This window comes from Dermacentor silvarum, chromosome 2 (genome assembly GCF_013339745.2).
Source record: "Dermacentor silvarum isolate Dsil-2018 chromosome 2, BIME_Dsil_1.4, whole genome shotgun sequence".
NCBI classification, from domain to species: Eukaryota; Metazoa; Arthropoda; class Arachnida; order Ixodida; family Ixodidae; genus Dermacentor; species Dermacentor silvarum.
Genome location: NC_051155.1, coordinates 216,920,936 through 216,939,218, shown reverse-complemented (window position 1 = coordinate 216,939,218; position 18,283 = coordinate 216,920,936). Strand labels below are relative to the sequence as shown.

At 46.5% G+C, this 18,283-nt stretch overlaps 1 protein-coding gene across 1 annotated transcript in view; it reads left to right on the top strand.

Annotated features, from left to right (window-relative positions):
* Window positions 1–18,283, top strand: part of LOC119442632 (solute carrier family 12 member 1-like) — an 83,008-nt gene that overhangs the window by 51,668 nt on the left and 13,057 nt on the right. The window contains exons 2-17 of the mRNA XM_037707575.2: window positions 1,806–1,886; window positions 2,156–2,231; window positions 4,259–4,354; window positions 4,773–4,912; window positions 5,445–5,558; window positions 5,664–5,775; window positions 7,015–7,142; window positions 7,719–7,937; window positions 8,502–8,609; window positions 8,785–8,908; window positions 9,445–9,546; window positions 10,487–10,642; window positions 15,583–15,682; window positions 16,642–16,753; window positions 17,628–17,762; window positions 17,863–17,969. Coding sequence (XP_037563503.1) covers window positions 1,806–1,886; window positions 2,156–2,231; window positions 4,259–4,354; window positions 4,773–4,912; window positions 5,445–5,558; window positions 5,664–5,775; window positions 7,015–7,142; window positions 7,719–7,937; window positions 8,502–8,609; window positions 8,785–8,908; window positions 9,445–9,546; window positions 10,487–10,642; window positions 15,583–15,682; window positions 16,642–16,753; window positions 17,628–17,762; window positions 17,863–17,969 — 1,910 coding nt within the window. The remainder of the gene's footprint in view (window positions 1–1,805; window positions 1,887–2,155; window positions 2,232–4,258; window positions 4,355–4,772; window positions 4,913–5,444; window positions 5,559–5,663; window positions 5,776–7,014; window positions 7,143–7,718; window positions 7,938–8,501; window positions 8,610–8,784; window positions 8,909–9,444; window positions 9,547–10,486; window positions 10,643–15,582; window positions 15,683–16,641; window positions 16,754–17,627; window positions 17,763–17,862; window positions 17,970–18,283) is intronic.

Below are 18,283 nucleotides of genomic sequence, written 5' to 3'. Positions count from 1 at the left end.
ATTCACCGCCTTCCTCTCTCTCTAAATTCTTTCGATTCCCATTTTCTCCTTCCCCAGTGTAGGGTAGCCAGCCAGACGCTTTTCTGGTTAACATCCCAGCCTTCTCCCTTTCTTTTCTCTCTCTCCTTTTTTAGGAAACGCCACAGAAGCGTTGACAATGTAATTTTTCTTGCTAAGTGGGTGAAAATCGACGAGGTTGCATTCCTATAATGGTTGAAAAACGCGACTGACTAGGCTACCTTGTTGAGTGCGGCCCACTGCTAAAGGGAACGGCTCAATGAGTGACTCTCACTTCGATGGCGCTCTAACTGCAAATGCCAGCTCAAATTATGGCAACGTAGTGCACAGATTGCCATCAAACGCAAGTAATCTCCTTCAAAGTTGGGTCATTGTTCTTACATTTATACCAGAAGGAAAATTTCGCACATGTTCGACACACATGTTTAACCGTGCGCCACACTGTACGCTCTGAGGTCTCCAGAAGATGGCGGCCGTATTCAACAGCTGAATCTCCGGCTACCACTCCAACTCCACTGAAGTGAAAAAAATATTTGGAGCATATTATTGTAACCTAGCAAATGAGCATTCCTTAGCAGTCGACCCTGTTTAGATTGCTATTTCCCCAACCTAGTTACCTTTCGTAAGCCGATGGGCCATCTGTTTTTCAATAAAGCTTTATCATTATCCTTCAGTTGGACGCAAGTGTGGCGAAACAATTAGACACACCCCCTCTCCTGCGTGCTTCGCGGAGGATTCGCCTAGAGCATCGGAACGATGTGCTCTGTGGATGCCTTCACATCAGGCTCAACGTGGCATACACAATATTTTTTTTTTAGGTGCAAGTTCAGTGGACACACTCGCCGATGTGTTCTGTGCGTGATGTTCACGAGTGTTGGCAACATTTTCTGTGCAGCTGCAGTCACGACTTCTCAAGCACACAATCTCTGAAGGCTGCGACGCAGGTGACACGAGCTCAAACGGCATGACAATAATCTGACCTGAGGAGCCTGTTCCGCGCAGCGAACGCGCTTCTAGATATTATGTATTGTGGTGGCCTTTGATACGACGTGTAAAGGGATATGTGACTAAGTGTTCCCTGACAGTTTTGTTTACCGCGCAAATCGGCGGCAGCATTTGCGCATGTCAGTAAACAAGAGCGCACTTGCTGTGGATTTGCCGCATGGTTTTACTGCTAAACGGAGAAGAAAATGGCTCGGTTCTGCGAGCGCCAACCGAACAGAAAACTTGAAAAGGCAGCAGACCACAAGTTACAGGACTCGCGTAACCAGAAATATATATTAACTTATGCTACGAAGACATTTCTGAGGATTTACTTAATTGAGCGACATGGGCACACGGTATATCCTGGCGGACAATGCTGAAATTATCCGTGCATTGTTACATAAAGCGGTGGTGCCACACGTGTTATGTAGGAGTGTACATGTCAGAGACAGTGGCACATTATTATGCGTGTTTCCGACTAAGTGGCCTCTCCTAGCAAAATTAAATGCTTCCTGGGTGGCTACTAAATGATCATTTGCACTGATAAGTCTTTAAAAAGCTTTTAATTCATCCTAATCTAATCCACAGCTTGTACTAGTACTGCTTTATCACGACGGCGTCTGCAAATACTTTGTTACTAGGTGGCCAAATGTACGGCGACATTAAATCCGTGCCAAAACTGTGCTGAAGATAGTGAATTATGGTTGTTCTTATTGCTAGTTATCGTGTACTGTTTCATTAAATGGTTCCGTGTGCTGTATGAAAGGTATTTGCTCATAAAACTTGGTTTTCTTTTTCCGCAGTCGAAGTCCTTCAGCGAGAAAATTCAGGGTGAAGTCAGCACATCGGCTGCTGTAAAGTTCGGCTGGATACAAGGAGTGCTGGTGAGTTTCTACGTTTTGGAGCAATAGTCACGCTAAAGCGTTCAAATTTACAACGTTAAATTTGTCGTTGGTAGTAGAGGCGTATTCTATATATCCTCCTGGACTTGTTTGTCATCTTCTCTACTCTTACTTCCATAGCATTGATCTGATGCCATCTGCAACACTGCCAAATAATTAGTTTCTCTGAGCTTGGTCCTCCCTTTCCAACACTTCTTGTCCATGTAGCTCCAAGAGTTTGATGCATTGCTTGTATTCCACCATCTGGCCAGGTCCGATGCCTTCTCAACATATGGGGTGTGATGCTGTTTCTCCGGCTATCCTGGGTCGTAGGACAAGCTGGAATCGGTGAGTGTTCTACATTTTCGATGGAAATGTATTAAGATGGAGAAAATGCAGAAAGCGAAAAATGATGTGCCATCATTCTACGCTGAGGAATTTTCATAACGTCAGTGCGAAACCACGACTGAAATCACAAGTCCTCATTTTTTTTAACATCGAGCGTTCATGCAAGCTATTATTTTTAGCATGACGTTAGTGTATAAAACATAATTGGACGCATCCTGACAATAAGCTACTGGTAGTGCCGTTTCTTTCGTTCGCGTCTTCGTAAAAAGCTAATTTTTTTTTAAATCCAGAAGTAATGCGTGCTTCTTAGGCTAAAAATCGCTACTGATACAAAGTTTGAAAGAACACTGGCCAAAAGGGTCATATATGCAGTTTGACCAATTACACCCCACAAAATTAAATAGGTTATCGCACGCTAGAACTTCGGGTACCTCGTATTTGACTTTAACAGTCGCCAAGCGCTGGAGTGATGTCGTGGAAGTTGTTGCGATTCTTTGATGTGTCATGTGTGATGTGTCAACTTGCAGCGTTTTCATACCAAGTTTATTTTAAGGCAGCACTGGAAAGGAATAACTTTTATAGGTGTGTGGCTCCTTTGTCGAAGCTACCATTCGATTCAAAGCTGCCAGATTTAATCCCGTTTAGGTTCGTTGGCACGTAAGCCTCGAAAGTTAAGCGATGAAATGTTGCGAAATCATGCGCACGCTTCAAGAACATTCGCGGCTGCGTCTGCATTTATTCCTGTCAATTCTTCAAAGAAAACAGTGTTTACTGTAATTGACAGCATTTTTTATAAGTCGTTTGCATAGTTTTCAAGGTTACAGGGATACTTCAGGAAATTGGTTGCTGTTTCCTCATCCGGGTTCATAAGCAAGGGTATTTTATTTCACTTTGCCCAACCGTTAGGAAACAGAAAGCACTTGAGGTGCGTTTAGTGCGCCGATCTGCTAAGAAACGTTGTTTCCGGTTGGCAGTAATTCGAGAATATATAGGCCGTAAAAGTACTTTGTAAAATTAAATCTTGATGTTGAAGCTGTATATAGCAAATCTTGTTTCGGGTTATGACAGAAGCTTTCGAAATGAACTGCAAGTTGTAGCCATGAGGAGATCACAAATTTGACTAGATGCGTATTCTTCTAACTCATTTTTCTAGCGTCAGTTCCTTGCAAGTTCATTCTTTAAGTGTGGTACATTGCGTTCGCGCTAAGCGTAGTGAGGTGTAGTCATCTTATGGTCAAATCTGTCGTTATTGGAAGCACATGATGTAATCGGAGGTTCTACTATACGGAAGAAATAAAATGTTCACGCTTTTTAAGTGAAGCTTTATATGTCTAAGCCAAAACGTATATGGCTAGGCGAAATCGCCTGTGTACAGAAAACTATCATCATCCGCATTGGCTCGAGCGTCATCGCCTTCTTCCACAGCTGGCTCTTTGGCGCATCTCGAGTTGCGCTCGTGCTCGGCATGCGCTCGTGCCACTGCTCCCGCATTCATCGTCGTCTCCTTCCCCAGCTGGCTGCGTTGCCGCTCATCATTCCAGCGTAGAATTTCACTTCTCTTCTGTCGTCGTAATGGGGAGGCCACGTTTACGAGGGTATGAGCCATTGTTTAAGGGGGTATGAGCCATTCATTGTCTTACGTAACGAACACATTTAATTTTGAAGCAATTTAATTTCGAAGAATCGCAAGCGGCAATGGCGGGCGAATGCTGCTAACCACGCCGCCGAGCAAACTCGAGAGATCGAACGCAAGAGGCAACGGCGGACTGCGAGCATACTGTCAGTGACATCATTCTCTCCATCGCAGCCGAACGTGTGTGTAACATCATAATTGAGAAATACTTTAATGAACACTCGGGATTAACCCAATGATAATCACCGGAGTCGCATGTTTCAGCTTCGCTGGTTAACCATCTTCACGGAGTGGAAGGACCGACGATTTTTTTTCCTTGCAATTGCAGTTCAATGGCCAACTATTTATCAAAGGTTTCCAGAAGCGCGAGAGTTCAACTGTTCAATCATTACAGGTCTCGCCATCGCCATCATCCTACTAGCATCTGCAGTCACCATGCTGACAACGCTTTCCATGTCGGCAATTTGCACAAATGGAGAAGTAAGAGGAGGTACGTAGATCTGGAACGCGAGCATAAGACGAATTGGTATTGAGAAAAACAAAACATGAGCATATAAGTTCGACTGGTGCATTTGCTTTCTAGCGTATATGATGCAAAGGCGTTCATGTGCAAACGAGTTTCTATGTATATGTACAACTGAAGCTTACTCAATGGCGATATGCACATGAACTAAGGCAGTACTGGTAAAACCAATGTAAACAATCATTTTAGCCATTCTTTCCATCATTCCACTGTGTTAATTAGCAAACGAGATGTTTATCAAAAATGCATCTTTATATTTGTTTTCTTAAGAAAGATCGCGTTTATGCATTACCTAAGTGCGTGGTCAGAGAAATGCACCACTTAACTTTCGTCGCCACTGTACGTTGCACTATCCACCAACTTTTGTTTAAATTCACAAATGCAGGTGGGACGTACTACATGATATCACGGAGTCTTGGGCCGGAGTTTGGCGGCGCCATCGGGTTGATTTTCTCATTAGCAAACGCTGTGGCCGTTGCCATGTACGTCGTTGGTTTTGCAGAAACTGTGCAAGCCGTATTGAAGGTGAGGACTCTAATCATAAGTGTTGCTTGCGCCTCCTTTTTTTTCGTAAAATATTTCATAAAGGGAAAGGCGATGAGATTTATTTGCGAGAAAAAGACATCGTTGCCCATCGTTTCATTCTTCATTTCACATATTTGCGTTTATGCAACTTTTTTGCACTGGATCGTTTAGCATTCTCAAGTACACACTCCCCCTAATGTTTAGAAAGAGGTATCTTGTGCTTTGTTGCACGTGATTGGATGATGTAGTACAGGAACGTTAAGCGTAAGGATTTGCTGTTCGACGTCACGCCACGTTTAAAATGTCTTGTACGGTATTTCTGTGTCGTACGTCTGTCGAGACGTGAGAATTTTGCTGCTTAAAATGTTTGTTTTGGACAAATGAAATTGGCCTATCACGAATATCTGCACCATTGCCAGTACCCCGCATTTGCGATTCGCTATTAGTATCGCCTAAATAGCAGGCGTTTGCTCACCGTGATGCGGTTGCGAAGCTTAAAACTGTGATTTGTGTGGTGGCTGTCCATCCACAGAGGCAAGACCAGCTGATCGTGGACGGTGACATGAACGACATCCGCATCATCAGCTGCGCCACGGTGGTCGTGCTTCTCTGCATCGCGCTCATCGGCACTGAGTGGGAGTCCAAGGTGGGTGGATTTTGCGTCGGCCTCTCCGGTCGTTGTAGTGCAATGTTTTCTTACATTAGCAGCCATGTTCAACTTTTCTTTCTGGCACATTGCATCGAATACCAGGCGCAAATCGTGCTGCTCGTGATCCTGTTGGCGGCTATGGTTGACTTCGTTGTCGGATCCTTCTTCCTGCCCAGCACAGACCTCATGGCCAAGGGCTTTATTGGCTACTCCGGTGAGTCAGCCGCGGAGACGAAATCTGACTGCTGCCGGTCTCGCCTAAACACACTGGCATGCTTGCTTTACAATGTGCAGTGTACGGACTCTTGACAGTCTGGCGAGAAGGTTCTGCAAGTTTTACAATTCGCAGAAAGATGACCTTTTCTCGTTATTACTCTAGGCTCTGCCCGTGATGTCTCCGGTTGTGTGTACGTAGAAGCTTCATTATCTGGATATTTCCACCAGGGGGTGCTAGAAATTGTTTCAGATTTTTTTCTACCAGTGTTACTGGTACTGCTATTACCGTTACTTGCTCAATAGGACTCACGGATCAGATTTCCGCTTTTTTTTAAAGCTTTATGCGGGAGGAGACAGTGCCGCATTATCACATGTAGCAAATTTTGACGGCAAAAAGCCAAAGTAACATGAAACAAAATTTTGTTTCAGCATAGCGAACAACGCTCCATAGAAGTGAACACACACGCACACAAACCGTCTTGCACGGCACATATATACCTAAGGTCGGCATTTACAACACTTTACCAGAGAGCGGTGTTGATTAGAGAGCAAACGGGTGCATCCGACATTCTAGTTAGGATTAAAGGAATAAAAAGATGGGTGGGCCATGATCATTGTGCGCACCAGAGAACCGGCTGTCTGTTATGCCAATGTCACACAGGGCGCTTCCGATCGCGATCGAGCCCGATCGGGATCGAATTCCTCAACTGCGATTGGCTGGCCTCCGTAACTTACACTTAGGCGCCAGTCGATATCGGGATATTCAATTGCAATCGAGCTAAATCAGTGATCTGTGTGGCAACGGTATTATTCAGATTGCGAACCAAGGGAAGGGAAACGAAGCACAGGGATGGCTGAGCGCTAGGTTGTCCGAGGAAATTAGGAAATTGGCAGGCGGAGGATGGAGTGAGTTGACGCAAAAGAAGGGTAATTGGAGATCACTAGGAGAGGCCGCCTTCGTCCTGCTATGAACATAAAATAGGTTGATGATGACGATGGCCCCGACAGAGGTACTATCTGTCCAGGGACAAAGTTCAGCCCTTCAGACATGTCTTTCTTCTTCCAGCGAGATTTTTCACTCCGCAGTTGGGGCTCCTGTGGCGTTGGCCGAAATTTCGAACGCCGAGAAGGGCAAACTATTCAAGCGTCCAAATTTGCCATTGAACCCAACACGTTATATTGTCGTGCAAACTGTGTGTACTTTTGTGTGAAAACGTTGTTCGTCTCATTTGTACAGGCACTCTGTTCATGGAGAACTTAAAGCCTGGCTTTAGGGACGGCGAGACTTTCTTCGACGTCTTCTCTATCTTCTTTCCGGCGGCCACGGGTATCCTGGCCGGTGCCAATATATCCGGTGATCTAAAGGTGCGAAATTTAATACCTTCCTTTGTTTCCTAATATTATGAAATTGTGTGCATTGCAGGGAAATTGCGGAGCCTATGCATAATATTAGACAATTCATCAACCTTCAACGATTCTCATATATTCATGGAAGGCGTCGTTCCTTCCTTTTATTGATGAGAAATACGCAATCAGAAGATAATCATGATTGTTGGGAGGGGATGTTTATAGCGAATGCTCTTGAAGTGCATGGTCTTGGATGTTCTGAATTGACGAACCTCAGCCTGTGGTAGTGAATACATAACTGTAGGGCATAAACGCTATCTGATAATGCGTTTCAGTGCAAATCTTAAATTAAGAAAATAGTTCATAGGTATCGTTTGGCACAAATGACGTTCGACACGATTGGACAATCTACTTCACCTTAACGCTGTTTCTAAAACAGTTTAGACGAATTTAGAAAGCGATAGCGATGAACACCTATGTAATTTTACTGCGGTTCAATCGGTGACTCAGCCCTGTCTTCAAAACTTATTCACAGTATAACACGATCGAAGTTCTCAAAACGTTCTTGTTCCCACCGTTAAACCACTCATGCAGGATCCTCAAAAGGCGATCCCCCGTGGCACCCTGTTGGCCATCTTTATCACGACGTTGTCGTACATCGCCTTCGCCGTCATAGCAGGCACCACAGTCCTGCGTGACGCCAACGGCTTCCCTTTCAACCTGACCGAAGCCGGAGTCAACTTCGCCGACATCGCCAACTGCACCATGTCCGAGGCTGACAAGTGCGAGTATGGACTCATGAACTACTTCCAGGTGCGGTCGCTATTTCCCGATTGTCCCCTTTTGCGCACTGGCCCAAAACTGCACTTTTACGTTCTGATCACGCTGAAGCACATTTCACTAGACTGCAATAGCGTTTGCCAGAGCTTACACATTTCTTAAGAATGGCTACATCCCAAAATTAGCCTCCCCCTTGTCGATGGACAGAAGCAGCTATGGTGTTCGCAGATAGCTTTCAGAACCCGTGATGTTCGTTACTTTTTTTGTGGCTGTTAGAAATAAATGGTATTGCATCAGATATGTTTGAAGCTTGCATCAACACCAGCATTGCTTATGACTTCTGTAGACGTATTTTGTTAGAACTATTTTCCTCCGATTTAGAACTATTTTCCTCCGATTCAGCCCGTCCGTCTGAGTGGTCGATCCCGGGGATAACGGCTGCGCGGCTTCGTCCAAGCCAATGACGAAAGGCAAAAAGAACAGAAAAATATTTTTTAACTATTGCGGAATACGGCCACCACACTGGTACTGCTAACGAATGTAAATGAACCACCAAGCAAAACTTGGTGACTCGCCTGTGTTCAACGGTCATCGCAGGTCATGGAAATGGTGTCCGCTTATGGCCCTCTGGTCGTCGCCGGTGTCTTCGCTGCCACGCTGTCCTCGGCGTTGGCCAGCCTGGTCAGCGCCCCCAAGGTCTTCCAGGTAAGTGACCACTGTCAGTCTTGTTAACAGACACAGTGGACACTGTTGGTGTGTTGGGCTTTCCACGATGTTCATTAGTGACACGGCAAGTATAGTGTTATTGCTGTCCTGGGAACATAACCCACCAGTCGTCACTGTGATCTTGTAGTGAGCATTCTCATTTCGGTGGTGACAGGCTCTGTGCAACGACAAGCTCTTCCCGTACATCCACTGGTTCGGCAAGGGCTTCGGCAAGAACAACGAACCTCGGCGAGGTTACCTGCTCGCCTTCGGCATTTCTCTTGCCTGCTGTGCCATCGGCAAGTTCACTTTGTTTAATTCTCTGAACTTGGTGAATGTCCCGACGATTTCCAGCTGTACTTATGTAAGTGCAGTGCGTCAATGCTGACGATATGACACCAACAATTTTTTCGTGCTTACAATTTGCGCCATTTATTTATTCATTTTTTTACATCTAACGCAAGTTACAATGCAGTGCAAGATTTCAAAACAGAGAAACGTGCAGCAAAAATTACTTGTATTTATAGTACGAATCAGTACTGTGCAACTTATAAAACCAAGAATAGCTATTACATCATCTTCACACAGAACGTTCTCTTCCTATCTGATTTCCGATCTAACTTTCCTATCCAATTTTGCAACTAAACAGTTGAAGATCGACAGCGTGCTTCTAGTGCTAAAGGGTTTCTATGCGTTTCAACTTGTCGCAATTCATAACCGGATGCCCAAGCTGCGTTTCTTATACTCTTTATTCTAACCGCCAGTTCCATATATTTTGTTTGTGTTATTTTATAGACATTACTCGCTTAAAGTTTTGGTCTTTCTTTTTTTGCAGGCGAGCTGAATGCTATCGCGCCCATCATCTCCAACTTCTTCCTTGCGGCCTACTGTCTCATCAACTTCTCCTGTTTCCATGCTTCGTTCACCAGGATGCCTGGTGAGCACACTGAACTTTGAGCAGAAATGAAGACAAATTATTCCCTTTTCAAAACCCAACATACACAAACAACTGGGATTACAGGTCTCTCTCTTGTAATGTAAAGCATTACAAAATTAGCTTCATAGTTAGCTCGCATAAATTTTTCTTGATTTTGCCTCTACAATAGCAGATATGTGATGGGCATTAAACGGAATTTACGGCTTATGAAGTCCAAATGATTCTCGGATGCCCGTTTTGTTCTGGATAAACATTGTGAAGAGCGAAAAAGAGGGACGCTACTCCGACAGCAATAAATCCAAAATTTAACGAGAAAGGACTGTACCCCCGCAGCCTTGTTTACAAGTGTATTTGGGCTTTGTATTTGTAACCAAGGGATCCCGCACGAATATGCAGCCGTTCTTTTTATTGCGCTAAATTTTGGTCGGTGGAGCATCCGATTGTTACCTTTCCCAACGAAAGGACTTGTTTCGATGTTACAAATCCACGCTGCTTGCTTTTATATCGCGTAAACGACGACAAAGGGGGGCCGAACGGAAGGGTAAATTAAAAACAGTTTTTTTTTTCGGCTGTTAACAATTAAGGTACTTCCTATTATAGGGAAAAGTGAAGAAAAGAGTGACGTCAGCGGGTATTCGATGATGTCATTCGATGATTGTTCTCCATTGTCACACTTTTGTGGCACCGGCTTACAATCGACTGCGTCCATTACGACCCTTTCTAAGCTTGGATCAATCTCCCTCTTGTGTTTACTTTCTTCTTACTACGCGTACTTACCAAGAGAGAATTAGGAACGTATCCGCTCATTGCAGGCAGTCTTATGTCGTTACTTCTTGTCGAATGTTTTCACCGAAACTATGGCGCAGAATCTGTAAATGCCAAGGACGTGAGTGCTGAACCCGATCGTCCTAATCTTCCTTTTTCTTTTCCTTAAATGTAGGTTTCCGGCCTGCATTCCGCTACTACAACCTGTGGGTGAGCCTACTGGGTGCCATTCTCTGCCTGAGCGTCATGTTCATAACCAACTGGCCCACGGCACTCGGCACGTTCGCCATCATCCTAGGGCTCTATATCTTCATCTACAACCGAAAGCCCGGTACGCCCGAACACATTTAGCTCTCTGAACTTTCGGCGAGGTCATCGGGCGCATTTTCGGTTGGATTGCTGTGCAAGTTTACTTCGGCAACGATGTAGCTCACTTACGTGAGCTGTGCCTACCGCGCAGCTCACCAACTTCGCCGAGTACAGAGCCAGCTACGAGTCGTGTCAAGCAAACAAGAGCAAGGATCAGACGCGTGTTTCGGTGACTAAAGAAAATTGTCTGTCCCGTTCGTGCGCTTTTATTTCTCGTTATTACGATAGCAATCATATGGACACTCCAGGCGCATTTCTGCCGTCGGCATCACCGTGACGTTCGGTATAAAGTCCAAGGGCGATAAAATGCTAGCCGCGCGCCGTACGGTGTATGCGCGAGTAAAAGCGTGCAAGGGTGAGCGGGCGATCGCGGCTCAATCTCGCGCACGCAAGGGAGGAAAGCGGGAAGGAAGTGCGCCGTCTTCCGTCGCACGCAACGCTCCGAGCGGAGGGCAAGTAGGTGGAGGGGGCGTTGTTCTCCAGGCGGCCCACCTGTGCTGCTATGCTCCGGGGGTAGGGTAGGGTAGGGTAGGGTAGGGGGGGGGGGCGGTCTACTTATGGCAGGCCGGTTGGCGGCGCGCGCCCGCCCGAGCCGCTGAATTTTGAAAGCCATCCTCTACGGGGACAGAGTTTGCCTTGCGCAAAGGGGGCTTCGCGGCTTAGTTCGCGTTAATGCGAGACGCAGCGCGAAGGTCAAATCGCTCGCTACTGGAGCGCTTCCTCACTCCGCAGTTTTGACAGCGAGTACCCGCGGTCATCGAGTGAGATGCGTTCATGTTTGCTTGTGCGCGCGTGACACCATTCATGTTCACTAGTTAGTATGCCTATGTTTACAAGTTTATACGGCTGATAAAACTATACTATCCTTACTTCGTAAAGCTGTTAACTAATTTGCTATCGCAATCGATGCTTCGCCTTTCGGGCCAAACTACGACTTCTTTAGTGTCACACCTTACCAGTTAATCCAGATGACCAACCTTCTGCAAAATCTTGACCGATTGGCGCCCTAACCATTACGTGATTCCTCCTTTCAGCTAGCGTTCCGTTCAAGAGGATTAGCACCGAACTAATAGCGAGACACTCCGATGGCTCTTTAGATGTTTGGGTCATAGTGCCTCAGCTAGAACTACGTTTCATGGATTTCATGAGACGGGGTATTATTAATGTGCTGCTTCTTGCGTAAAGTAGTCAAAGATTCTACTCGCAAGTGCAGTGACCCTGTTTTTATCTGCGGAGAGAGAGAGAGAGCGAGAGAAACAAGTTTTATTTAAAATGGCAATTGTAAGAGGAGTTTATATCCGCTCCCCTAGATGACGGCCAGGAGCCCTTGGGTCCTAGCGGCATCTTCGGCTTGCCTGATGACTTGTAGTTGGTGCTCACTGTCTGAACTAAGCAGCGCGGTCTGCCATTGCTCCGCGTTAGTATATGTGTTGTTTGGCCCTTCCACATTGTTGGGGCAAGCCCAGATTATGTGTCTGAGGTCTGCCTGCTGATTAGTCTTCACATCTATCTGAGTATAGTTCTGGATAACAATGATTAAAAGCGATCGGGTTTGGGAAGGTGTTCGTTTGTAGTAGGCGCCATGCTGTCGCCTGCTGCTTATTTAATGAGGAGGATGGTGGAGGGTAATGCTGCCTCCCTAATCTGTAGTGCTTCGTGATTTCATTATATTTGAACATACAGTCTCTCTCCGCACTCGGGCCCCGCGTTGTTCCTGCTCCTGCTCGGCTCGCTAACTCTCGAGCTAGGTAGGGTTTTTGCGGTTTCGTTGCCCGGGAGGGAGGAGAGGGCGAGCGTCCATATGACATGAACGTCTCGCTCCCCGCGAAAGTTGCTCATGATCCTTAGCGCTCTTTCGAGACCCTTCCCTTAGTGAAGTTATAGTGTGCAGGTTTAGAATCACTAATTACGACGCTGGCCGTTGTGGAGGCGAGCGCCAGCGCTATGGCCGCTTCTTCCGCGATTTCTGATTTTCTTGTTTTAATGGTGCCGCTGGCAAGCGAGTGGCCCGCTTGATTTGAGGTGACCACTGCCATGTGTCGACCGTCTGCATATTCCGCCGCGTCTACATAGACCACGACCGCGTCGTTTTGAAACTTCTTATGCAGTGCTTTCGCTCTTGCATTCCTCCGCTCTCGGTGATGTTCGGGGTGCATGTTTCTGGGTAATGGGGGTATGACGATGCGCTCTCTGGTTTCTCTTGGGATGTCGTATTTATCCCCGCTTTGTCCAGCATACGTGATACCGCGCTTTTGTAGGATGTCTTCCCGTGTTGCTTTGCGGGAGCCTTTCGTATTGTGCGATTGTATGAGCCTCAATGAGCTCGTCTAGCGTGTTGTGCACTCCTAACGCTTCGACCTTCTCGTTAGACGTGGTGATCGGTAGGCCGAAGGCTTGCGTATATGCCTTTTTGATGATGCACTCTCTTTTGTTTTTCCGCCACGTGTAACTTGAGGTATGGGGTCACATAAACTATGCGGCTGACGACGAAGTCTTGCATGAGCCGCACTAACTAGGTTGTGTTCTTTCAAACCGTAGTTCGTGTTGGCGATTCTTCGAATCAACCTGATGATTTGCTGGGTGCTGTTATCCAGTATTCTTATTGCTTCTCCGTTATGTCCGTTCTCAGAGTCCCAGTATTCCAAGGTGATGTACCTGGGGAATCGGGTGACACCCTACCGAGATTGTGATGCTGGGTTGTTCTTGATTGCGCTTGCGTCCTCTGCTTGTAAGTCTGTAGAGCAGTATAGCTCCGATTTTTGGGGAGAACATTTTACGCCCTTGTTCTCCACGTATCTCTCTACCGTATTGACTGCTTGCTGTAAATTCTCTTCGATGTGGCCATCGCTTCCGCCCGTCACCATAGGGTGATGTCGTCCGCCTACAGACTGTGCTGAAGTCCTTCGATGCGTTCCAGCTCTGCGGGCAGGCCGAGCATCGCCGCATTAAATAGGAAGGGGGAAAGCACCGAGCCTTGTGGTGTTCCCTTGTTGCCTAGTTCTATTTCTTTGGATTTCGCGTCCCCGGCTGTGATTATGGCTTTACGGTTAGCGAGGAAATCTTTCACGTGGCCGTACGCTCTTTAGCCTACGTCGAGGTTTTGCAAGTTGCACAATATGGCCTCGTGCGTGACGTTATCAAACGCCTTCTGTAAGTTGAGACCCAGGATGGCTTTTGTATCCAGGTTGTGCGTTTCAGCATCTATGATTTGGTTCTTTAATTGCAGCATGACGTCTTGCGTCGACAGTTTTGGTTTAAAGCCGATCATGGATCTGCGGAAAGTACAAACTTATACTCAAATCCATATACCATGTGCTGAATGCACATACCGTATTCTTGCACTTGAATCTGGAGAAATAATTTGATATTTTATCTTAAGCATCTCCCATAGCTCTGAGGCTGAAATGTGCTGTACTCAAGTTACAAACTCTGATACGAATTGCTAGATTTATTTTTAGAGCGAAAGCTCTACTACGCTACGTCTCGCACGGTCATTAATCGCGTCGCAATGACCTTGAGCCAACGGAGCGCAAGTGTGGCAGGTGTGACGTCACGCCACGTGATCCGCTGCGGAGAGGCGTCGCAGCTGCGCTCGCTCGGAGCCTCGCCGCTGCGGTACCACGTGGCTAGGCGAGGGTTTAACGGCTGCTTCGCCGGCGCTTGTCGCTCAGTCTCGCCATGGATGGCTTGCCGGCTGGGCCGTCCGTGCGTGCGCTTCAGCGCAAGCGACAGGTTGAATCTAATCATCCAGTAGATATAGCTAGACAGCAGCCTTATACTTGGTCTTCCAGAGAGCACCACTTGATTCCTTAATGTGTGTAGCCAAAGTTGTCGCGATTGGTAACTACTTCACGGACCATAAGACCGTCTTTGTCACCATTCAAGATACACAGAGACATACCATCAGATTTGCAATAAAGCCAAGCTTTCAAGAAACACCATGTGCATATGGTGTTTGCAAAACCAAGCCAAACAGACCTTTCGTTTGTGATAACTAGGTTTACACGAGTTAAACCTCAGCCAATTTTCTTGTTTAACTATCGAAGGTCGGTGTGCAGTTATCCAAACTATACAAAGGGAATTTATTTACACAGTACATCGTTACACGTTTCTTAGTGTACATATATATCTGCGGAACATAACCACATTCTTAAGTACAAATTATCTTTTATATACAATTATATGCACTTATGTTCATGCACACATATACTACATATATTAAATTGCATATTACAAAAGGGGAATTCATTTACACAGTACATAATTACACATTTCTTAGTGTACATATATCTGCGGAAAGTACACACATTTCTTAATTACATATTATCGTTTATATACAATACTGTACACTTATATTCATGCACATATATATTAAATACATCACATATATTATCCAAAACCAAACTATAGTGTGAATGCGAGCGCAGACACACTGCCAATGGAGCCAACTGTTCGAGGACGTTGTCAGTATAGGCCACCTTAAAAAGCCTCCTTGCTTGCTCTGGCCAGTCTGGAAGCTTTATCTGTATATTCGATTAGCATTATGAGCAACGATCACATAAATTCCTATAGAGAAAACTCTTCTTGCTTCGTTCATGTCCTTTAAGCAAGAGTTCGAGCTCGGCGATGAACGCCCTTTGCATCGGCGGTAAAAGTCCGATCACCGATCCCGAAAACGGGCAAAAGAGCAAAAGAAAGCTATTTACTCTCAAGAGAAGACAGAAACAGGCGCATTTGAGACAGGCATACACATGCGATAGCTTTGTGCCCACAATCACTTCCTTTCTAGCGCTGCGTGTTTCTCGCTCTTCAATCTCACTCATGGAAAGGGCCCTAGAGCTGTTCTTTCGAAAGCGTCTAGCTATTTGCGTACTCAATGCTTGCCCTACCACTGTTATCCAGATGTCAACTGGGGTTCGTCAACTCAAGCGCAGACGTACTTGGATGCGCTCAACAGCGTCGTGAAACTCAACAACGTCCGCGATCACATCAAGAATTACAGGTGAGGCGCCTTGCTTTTATTGCGATGGCAATTATACGGACACTCAAAGCGGATTTCTGCCGTCGGCGTCGCCGTTGCCGTCGCTGTGAGGTTCCGTATGACGTCAAACGGCAATGAAATCGTCGCCGCGCGCCGTATGCTGTATGTGCGAGTGAAAGCGCGCGAGGGACGCGCGCTTTCACGGGGAGCGAACGCACGGCGGAGAGCAAACGCGCGTTCAGGGAGGGAGGGGAGGCGACGTTTAGCTGCGGCACCAAATGCGTATTTATATAAAACGTTGCGACGCGAGAACGCGGGCAAAACGCCGACGGCGTCGACAACAGTTCTGCGCGTTGCTGGTGCGAAATGCGGTTTAGTGGAAGACTGTGGCAGAGACGAATAGGGCTTTCGAAGAAGCTATTTTGAGGGTTTGCGCCTTGAGCGTCAGTAAAAATAGAGATATTGGAGAAGACAAACATTATATCAGGTGGCGAAATTCAAGCTACGGAAGACGCAACGCGTTTTAACTGGGTCACACGAGATTTCCATGGATACTGCGCAGCGATAAATTTGGTAGCGCGATACTGGTTGGCGTTGAGATTAAAGGGGGATAGCTATGTTTGTTGTAGCTGACAGGTAGATGTACCGTACTACCATACGCAAGTTCTGAGCTCACAAATTTAGACGTGCTAGCAATTTTTGATCCCTGGAGACTCATATACCTGGAGTTACGATACATGTAGTGTGTGTGTGGCGCTTCCCAGTAGGTTATCTTGATTTGTGTGATCACTAAGAACGTTGTCATATGGGCCCCGAGGTGTTTGTAGGACGGTGTTGGTCGATTAAAACTTTATGTGATAGGTAGCTTTTTGTCGGTGTGTATAGGCAAGAAAACAGCACGAGATTGAGAAACTTGTTTTAAATAAACGTTTGTTGCGTGTGTATGCGTTTGATCATTATTTGTCCTCCAAATGCTACAGGCCTCAGATCTTGGTGCTTACTGGAAACCCTGCTGACCGCCTGCCTCTCGTCGACTTCGCCTACTTGCTCACCAAGAAGCTTTCCCTCATGGTATGCGGAGACATCCGCAAGGTGAGGTCACATTTTATGATACGGCTCAAGGACGTGTTTAGCATTCGTACCAGGGGTGCACGCGCTTCAAAATCATGTCAGCGAGTTTTCAATTGTGTGAAATGGCCCAGCAAGCGGCCCAGCAAGCGGCCCAGCAAGCGGCCCAGCAAGCGGCCCAGCAAGCGGCCCAGCAACCTTCTTAATAACCCACCGTATTGAGAAATGCATCTTAAATTTAAATCCACGCTTGACTTTATCTAAATGATGCCTCTCGCAAACGTGCCGAAGGAAACGCAATGAGTGTCCGGTAGCACGTTCTCGACAGGCGTCATTTAGATTAAGTCAGTCAAGCATGGGCTTCAACTTAAGATGCATTTCTGAATACGGGATAAAGTTGGTCCAGCAACTTCGACATATTGCTTCCGCGGTGGCTGAGTGGATGTGGCATTTTGCCTCGGTGTCGCTGGCCGCATTTCGAGTGGGTCACAACGCAATATAACTTCTCTGCCATGAATTGGGCGCATGGTATAGAGAATCAGGTTGAGCCGTGTTGCCAAAATTAATCTAGCATCCTTCATTTTCGTAGCCCCTGCGTTGCTTTGGGACGTTAAATCTTGGATATCAATCAACGCATAAAAATGAAACATAGCAATATCTACTGAGTACAAGCCCTATTTCCTACCCCTTACTGGGGCAAACCCAATACAAATGATCGAAGGGAGAAAGTGAGAGAATGCGATCTACGTACGCACGCTATGACGCTCAATTTTGATAAGAATTGCTTCTTCTCAATGTCTGGACGGAGTTTGACGCAGTCTTTAATATCTATGAAGTTAACCAGTCCTCTACTCTGGCTGCAGCTGTTCACGAGCCTCGCGTTCGTTTCCCGTTCTAGCCTCCGGTGTCGTACAGATCGCGCAACGCCCTAATGTCCAAGGCGTACAGCTGCTTCGAACAGCGCAAGGTCAAGGCCTTCTACAGCGTGGTCGTGGACAACAGCTTTTCCAAGGGCGTCCTCTCGCTGATACAGGTAAAAAGCTAGCGGATGACTTTGCCGAATCATTAACACTCACTGCCTTCTTTGGTGTGAAGTTGCTACAGTGTTTGCCGTTTTCTGCTTGTTCCGCCAGCTTGTCGGCGTTGGCAAGCTTCGGCCCAACGTTGTCCTCATGGGCTTCAAGGCTGATTGGCAGACTTGCCCGAAGCAGGAGCTCCAGGAGTACTTCGACGCCATTCAGTGAGTCGGGGGTAGCATGCGCAGTGTCCCTGCGATGAAATTATGCCGAGACGAGTGCCGCCTTGAGCTGTAAGATGTTCTCGACCCATGGCAATATTCTGCTTGCACGTTGCATGCGACTGAGACACTTGTCATGTTCTCAAGAGTTGCAGGATTCGGTGAGCCGTTGTAATTAGTTTTGAGAGAGAGAGAGTGTGTGTGTGTGTGTGTGTGTGTGTGTGTGTGTGTGTGTGTGTGTGTGTGTGTGTGTGTGTGTGTGTGTGTGTGTGTGTGTGTGTGTGTGTGTGTGTGTGTGTGTGTGTGTGTGTGTGTGT